Source organism: Neomonachus schauinslandi, chromosome X, assembly GCF_002201575.2.
Source record: "Neomonachus schauinslandi chromosome X, ASM220157v2, whole genome shotgun sequence".
In the NCBI taxonomy this organism is placed as follows: Eukaryota; Metazoa; Chordata; class Mammalia; order Carnivora; family Phocidae; genus Neomonachus; species Neomonachus schauinslandi.
In genome coordinates, this window is record NC_058419.1 from 27,349,968 (window position 1) to 27,357,451 (window position 7,484).

At 49.0% G+C, this 7,484-nt stretch overlaps 1 protein-coding gene across 1 annotated transcript in view; it reads right to left on the reverse strand.

Annotated features, from left to right (window-relative positions):
* Positions 1 to 5,066, reverse strand: part of GRIA3 (glutamate ionotropic receptor AMPA type subunit 3) — a 274,270-nt gene extending 269,204 nt beyond the window's left edge. Inside the window, exons 1-2 of the mRNA XM_021686020.1 lie at positions 4,904 to 5,066; positions 3,575 to 3,733 (exon numbers count right to left, since the gene is read on the reverse strand). Coding sequence (XP_021541695.1) covers positions 3,575 to 3,733; positions 4,904 to 5,012 — 268 coding nt within the window. The 5' untranslated portion in view covers positions 5,013 to 5,066. The remainder of the gene's footprint in view (positions 1 to 3,574; positions 3,734 to 4,903) is intronic.
* Positions 5,067 to 7,484: the final 2,418 nt, after the last annotated feature.

The window sequence follows — 7,484 nt, forward strand, 5'->3', positions numbered from 1 at the left end:
AATCCACGAGCACATTTGTTGGCTGTAAAGGTGTACAACAGCAATTTTTGCAATGACAGTGCGGAGAGGGAATATGAGATCTGTGTGCTAATGAGCTGACACTGCAGAGGCTGGGGCGATGTAGTGTGGAGTGCACTACAAGTGCACAGCAGCAACACACGGGAGGGGACTTCAAGGGAAGCCGAGGCGCCTCCCGAGGAACCAGGGCAGCAAAGCCACGCAAAGGAGACCCGGCCCTCCCTCGGTGTTTCCACAACCCCCAAAGCCCGGGGACGATCAGATGGGGTTTTTCAAGAACAGACATGTAACTTAAAAACATGTGTGTACATCTCTTTTTATACACATGGTTGTGTGTGTGAACGCATGGATCCTGAAACCATATATGCACACCATCCTCCCTTCTGGGGTCATCTAGCTAAACTGAAAAGTCAGATAGCAAACGCAATTAATTCCTATGAAATGGGAACATGTGCTTCAAATCAGATGAGTCTCTTCAATAAACTTTAATTCCCCTGTGAACCGAGATCCCAAATGAGCCACGTTTCAAAGCCAAAGAGGCTTTTATTGGCCTCTTAAGACACAGAACGAAGTTGGAGTCTGTCTTAAGTAAACCTCTTGGGGGTTGTGCAAAAAAAAAATTGGTTGCTGGTGAAGAAGAGTCTTTAAATATGCTGCCCGGGATTCATTGCGAGGAAACCTTCTGAATACATTGGGAGAGGGGATGTGGAGTAGGGACACACACAGAAAGCATTACCTTTTGTTTATTCTTCAGGGGTTTGTTTACCTGCATACCTAAGCCCTGGAAAGTGTGTGCCCGCCCAAGGATTGGGGATGCAGGGAATATCACAGGAAGAAATTAATTCTAGGGCTGAAACTAGGAATTCTGAATGGAAACAGGGAAAGTTTCTTTAATTTTTGCCTTCCTGTTCCATACTGAACCAGATAGGAGAGGTGGGTGACCAGATTTGGACTCATCAGGGGTTTTCTCCAATTCTCCCTAGGTCTCCAGGAAGGGGCAGGAGAGAGGATCCAGGGTTTCTTCTCTGCACAATAGTGCAATCAGTTGGAAGAATGGAACCTGGGATCACCTGCCAGGCTTCAGTCCTGAACTAGTATTATTATGCCAGCATCTGAGATACATGATCTCTATTTCTCTAGGAAAAAGAACAGTTAAGCCTGGGGGGGGGGGGGAAGATGAGCTACACCTCCAGGGCTCCCATGGACCCTAGAAATGCTTATTTTCTGCATTCAGAGACTATCAGATTGTGGTTGGACTAGTCATCTTTCTCATACTAAGCTTCTAAGCAGCAGCTGCCCGGAGACAGCTTTGGGATCTGGCCCCCATTCAATGATTGTGACATTCAGAGAGGAACTGTTTCGGGGACCAGAGAAGATGGTAGCTTTCCTCCTCTGTCTTCTGAGCTGTAAAGTCTGAGAGTGCAACAGGCAGCTGGGTATACATCACTGGTTTCTGGATATTTCTCCTGTGTGTGTCTTTGTGGGCATATATGTGTATTTGGCATAACTAAAAGCAAGGTCACTTTTTTGTTTTGTCTTTCTCGTTGTCCAGTGAGCCACACCCATTATCCCACATTTTCAAGCCCCCAGCCATAACCTAGCCTTGTAAGCTTTTAAACAGAAGTGCTGTGGATCGGGGGTATGGGAGCTGATCAATTTCTTTTCCTTTCCCATGGTTGTTCCTTTATTGCCCTGGGAGGTTAAGACATTAAGGCAACTCAACACTGATATGAATGACTTATTGCCTCAATTGTTCTCAAGCCTGAGCTTTTCACAGGGCAAGGATCATTTCCTTCTTGCTACTTGGTAGGGTTCCGATAGCCCTTAGCAGGTGGGTGTCAATCCGATTTGACCATAGAAAAACAGGACGAAAGACCTCGGAAATCAATCCATTCCTAAGAAGTTAATTGGCACTCTTATCCCAGTCCTCATCAGTGGAAAGACACTAAAGTGAGTTGAAATAGATATTATTCATTATTATTAATAAATCCTGCTAGTTTGATGTATTTGGTTTTAAATCTGTTCTAATTGATACTTAGGAAGCTGCATTTGAGATTCAGCCTCTTGACAAGATCACAGTGCTGCAGGATTAAGAGTCAGATGTGTGTTGTAAGTGCTGTAGCGACAGGCTGGGATTACTGAAATAAGATGCAAAGTATAGACAGACATTTTGTAACTTTCACACTTAGCTGGAATTAATAAGTTCCTATTTTTGTCAATGTCGGAAAGCCAATGAATGTCAAATACAGAGTATCTCAGAACATGTTCATATAAGGATCTGTACCTTCAGCTAAAATTTTCTTAAACCTGCTGAAGTGTCACATTTCTTGCAAAGTACTTCACCCCCATCTCCTTGACCTAAGCCTTCAAATCCAAGGAACCTGTGCCCTTGGTGACCCTTTCAACAGTTTTTGGAAGTCACATATCCTTTGAGGCAGAAGAATTTGAAGGAAGTTATATACAAAGTTTCCCCCAATGAAACATAAATATCATTTCTCCCTTGAAATAAAATTTAAAAAACCCAAAATGCCAAACTACACCAGCTGTAAAAGCAAAACATATTTATGCCATCATCAGCCTCACTGTTGTGAAAACTTTTAGTAAAATAAGCTTAGATGAAGAATTACCAGTCTTTCTCATAAAACATTCCATTCAAGAAAAACCTGTGTCCAACAGGCTATTGGTCATTTGGGTTCCCATGGTTTTACTTCTCAAAATGTCCCCTTTCCAGAGGAACAATCAGAGCACAACTAGGTATTTCAGAAATGGCTTTGGGGCTGATGAAATTCCTCCCTTTTGAAATTCAGGTTTTCTGCTGCAAGCTTCCCCCCTCCCCTCCACCTTTTGCCCTAAGAAGAATCAGGGTGGGGGGGGCGGTGAACAATACTAGGGTAGGCAGAAGTAGCTTCCCAAATAGTAACCCGAGCACTGTCTTCTCCCTTCCCTTCAGTTTGTTAGGCGTTCATCACTTGTAATGGGTTTGTCTTATCAGAGCTCTCTTAGTAAGAAAGGTGATATTATAGGACAGAAAGAGGCCAGGAAACCCAGCCTGATCTGTGCCTCAAGGTCACTTGTTTGCAGAATTTCTCATATTTGGCTCCTAAATATTAGGTGATTGTCAAATTCAGCTCATTCCTACAGCCAGGCGCGAGCTTTAACAATCAAGTAATGTACATCCTGAATTGACTCAATCAAGAGTTTTTTTTATCCCATCTGAAGAAATTTCCCTGAACAACCATGCTATTTTTTTTTCTTTTTTTTTTCCAGCCCAAAGAGGGGAGTGTGGGGGAGGGAACGCCAGTTTAGCAAGGAGGAAAATAAAACTTTTGCATCTAACATTATTCACAACAGAGTTTTGTGCACTGCCTTAAGTCCCTCAGCAGGAACCTACGGAATTAATTTATGCCGCATGAAACCTGGATTGAAGGAGAGCCCCTGATATGTCTACTGAGGCAATCACCACCCCCCCAGCACACACGCAGACCCCAAGTCCCACAAGCAAAATGCAAGTGAGGTCCCGAAGGTCCCAAAAGGGAGAAAAAGCAGATCTACTTACAAGCATTAGTCACAGAAAAACTATTGGAAGAATCCAAGTGATCTACGTGGTAATTCAAATGGAAGGGCTTCTCCGTGGTGTTCTGGTTGGTGTTGTATAACTGCACGGCAAAGCGGAAAGCGCTGTGCTCCTGCACCGTGTTTCTCATGAAAAGTCCACCTATAAGCAAAAGGAACCGAGATTTGGTTCGTGTCCCCTCCCAGGACCGGCTAGAAACTGGGGAGCACTACAGATAGGGGATCTCTCTCGATGGCACTGGGGTGTACGGTGATTATTGATTTTCAACCTGTGTGTCTTTCTAGACTCTTGTGAACTCAAATTTTGGCCAAGAGAAACCTGGTTTTCCTCCTGACTGAAGAGGAAGAGAAGAGGCCAGAGGCAAGGGGGAAAGGGGAGAGGGGGAAGAGGGGGCTGCTTTGGGGACTCGGTTCTTTCTCGGGCAGTAGCTTCCTCTCCACTTCTCCCCCCCACCCCCCACCCTCACCCCGACGCCCATCTCCACAAGCTGGTTCATCTTTTCCTGGTGCAAAGGGAAGGGTTGGCAAGAAAAGCAATTCCGTTCCCCCTGCTGCCCCATCCTGTTCCCGGCAGCCATCCCCCCATCCCCCCTGGACAATTCCGGGGTTTGGTTCAGTAACGGCAACAATTCTAACTTCTCAGACTCGAAAATACAAGACAGAAGCTGAGAGAACTCTCTCCCAGCGCCCGGGAGCCGGGCTCCAGACAGACACAGCGGCAATTCATGAATTCGTGGTCTGCGTGACTTCGCCGCCCGCCCGCTCGCTCGCACGGCTCCCTGCCTCACACCCGCGCCTGCCCCATCCGCCACCGACCCTGGCTGCCGCCCGGGTCTGGGGAACCCGGGGGGGGGGCTTCCAGCTCCCCCAGCTCCAGCCGGTCTCCGGCAGACGGACACGCGGGACGGGGCGCCCTGGCGCGGCCTGACAGGCAGCATCACCCTGGGACAACTTCCAGCCGCGGCACGCACGCCATGGCAAAGTCCAGAGCAGCCACCCGAAAAGCCGCGACTCTTCGCCCCTTTGCAGCCTCCCGGCCTCCCGCACGCCTCCCCTGCTCCGCTCCTCTCTGAAACCCCCGGGAGCCCACCGCTCCCACCCCCAGCCCCGGGAGACCCCTCTCGCGTCCCCGCCGCCCCCCAAACCAGCCGGCTCCCTGGGGCTCAGATCCCCGAGGCTCCTGCCGGGTTCCCGTCCCCGGTCCCCTCCCCTGGCCATGCAGGATGGGGCCCCGCGGCCGCAGCAGCCCCGCCGGGGCAGTGGTCTCGGGTGCAGGGGAGCCCGGCCCGACTGGCTGCTTGCTCGCGCTTACCTATGCTGATGGTGTTGGGGAATCCTCCGTGAGAATGACCCAAAAGCCCCAGGACTAAAAGGAAGACCGCCCGGAGCACGTTTTGCCCCATTTTCTTCTGCCTGGCCATGCTACGCCTAAAACGAAGCTGACAAGAGCATGGGCGCAACTCAGGAGTCGTCAAAATAATAATAGAAAAAGAAAAAGAATTCGCCGGCTCTTACACCCCCTCCCCTCAACTTGCTCTCGCTCACTCTTCCTTTCCACCCCACACTAGTCCTCCTCCTCCACCGCCTCCTCTCTCTCTCTCTCTCTCTCTCTCTCTCTCTCTCTCAGTCTCTCTCTCTCTCTCCCTTTCTTGTTCCCTCTCCAGGCTCTCTCACACCCCCTCCCCGCCCCCCACCTCACTTCTGTCTTCACACCAATCTGGAAGGCGGGTTCATTGGCTGCAAGCTCGGTTCGCCAAAGCGATCTCTCTCCCTATCACTACGAGAGAGAGAGAGAGAGAGAGAGAGAGAGAGAGAGAGAGAATGAGAGAGAGAGAGAATGAGAGAGAGAATAAAAACCTAAAACACCGAACAAAACAAAAAAGACAAAACACCGAGAAACAAAACAAACAACCCCCAAAGAAACAAAAGAGAGAGAGAGAGAAAGAAATTATAAAGAAAATCCGAGACTTTTCTTCCCCCAGAAGATGGTGGGTCTAAAAAGGGGAAAAAAGAAGGAAAGAGCGGAAAGGCTCAGCGCCGGTGAATTGGGCTCTTCCAATTGGGCCGGTAGGGGGATATTGATCAAAGTTGATCTGACGTGGAATTAAAGCCGCACACCGCTTAGCTTCACTGCAAACTGCAGCCCTGGACTGCAAAGCCTCGGCGCTGGCGTTTGTCAACACCGGAGATGGGATCGATAGAAATACACTAGTCTTCACGTGGGCTAGCCTTTCAAGCGGCAACTGGCCCTTTGAAAAAAAGAAAGAAAAGCTGCATTGCCTCTGCGTTTGTGTGTCTGTCTTAAAGAAGGGGGGTCTTGGGGGGGCGGTTAGCGGTTACTCCGGAGTCTTTGTAGAGACTCGGAGAAGCAGTTCCCATCACAATGCGCCCGAAGATGCTGCGCATGCCTGATCCCTGCCGCTCAGTTTTTAACAGCAGAGATCCGAGGGCCAGTGAACAACCGCCCCCCCCCCACCCCCGCACACCCCCATGGCTCTGCGAGGCCAGTACCTCCCCTTACCCAAGTGCAGAGCCGGGCTTGCGGCGGGGGAGAAGGCAGTGATGGGCAGTGTGAGGCTGACTGTTTTGGAGGGCTTAGAAAAGTATGTGCGTGGAAGTGGTAACTAAAAGGTTAAGGAAAAGGACGCTCAGTCCCACGGAGGAAGGAGGAGAGAGGTGTGGGAATGTGCTGGGATAAGGGTGGGGACTGAAAGTTAAGGTTGGAGGAAACTGTCCCTAGCTGCTTTGCTCCCTTGCTGTAGCCTCTGGACAAAGCAGCCTGGCCCCTGACTGATGACCCCAGAGGCTATCGATTCTCCTCCAGTCCTCTTTTATTCCCTGTTCTAAGGGGAGGAAAGAACCTTCCAAGTCAGGCAGTTTGGCCTGGATCTCCGTTGGGGGATGGTCCCCTCCACAAGATCTTGTGTGGGGCTATAGATGCTTCTCCCTAGCCCCTTTTTCCAGTGGTGGGAGAAAAGAAGCTTCCTTATCTCCCAAGTCTTTCACTCCTACCCCAGCTACTCTGGAAGAGACGAGTTTTATTCCTCTCGGTGTCAGCTACTCTCCTCTTCATATCCTCTCCTCCTGGTCTATGGGAAAAATGAACTTTCCGGCCAGTGTACAGGATTCGTGGTATGTGTGGGGCAGGGGATATGGGGCAGGGGCCCAACTGGTCCACCAGTGACTCCAGAACTTTGGATTTGGCATGACCACAGATTGGAGCCTGGAATAGAAAATTTCCAAACCCTCGAGCAACCAGAAAAATGGTTCTAGGCTCTCCCCAACTTTATATCCAGTTTGATAATGCAAAATCTCTTTCTATCCCACCACTCATTGAAATCTTTTTATCTCCATTTGGATAGTCCATGGCTAAGAATGAGGGAGAAACGTGGCTGTTACAGGAGACTGAATTTGCAAGTGATTGGAGCATTAGGGCAAAGGAGGTAGCAGAGACCATGTTGGCCACCCCTTGATGAATGTGGAGAGTGACATGGCATGGTTCAGGAATATAGGCTTAGGAGACAGATTTAGGTTCAAGTCTATATTCTATTACTTATAGGCAGTGTGTGACCTTGAGCGGCTTTCTTAATCTGAACTCCAGTTTTGCCATCTGCAAAATGGGAATATTACTATTTCTTTCCCTATAAAGTGATTGTGGATTAAATAAGGATTAAATGAAATAGTGGATACAAAACCATCTAATTCAAATGCCTGACTCATAGAAGAATCAATAAATGTTAATTTCCCAACTCCCTTCCCTCTTTCTCACCTTTAAAAGTGCCCTTTCTCCCCCAGAGTGCCTCAGGCTGTCAGCCTCCCCTTTCTCCACCATCCCCAGACCTCACACCCTACTACCAAGGCTTTGCCAGTGTTCCATCAAAATCTTCCCATCA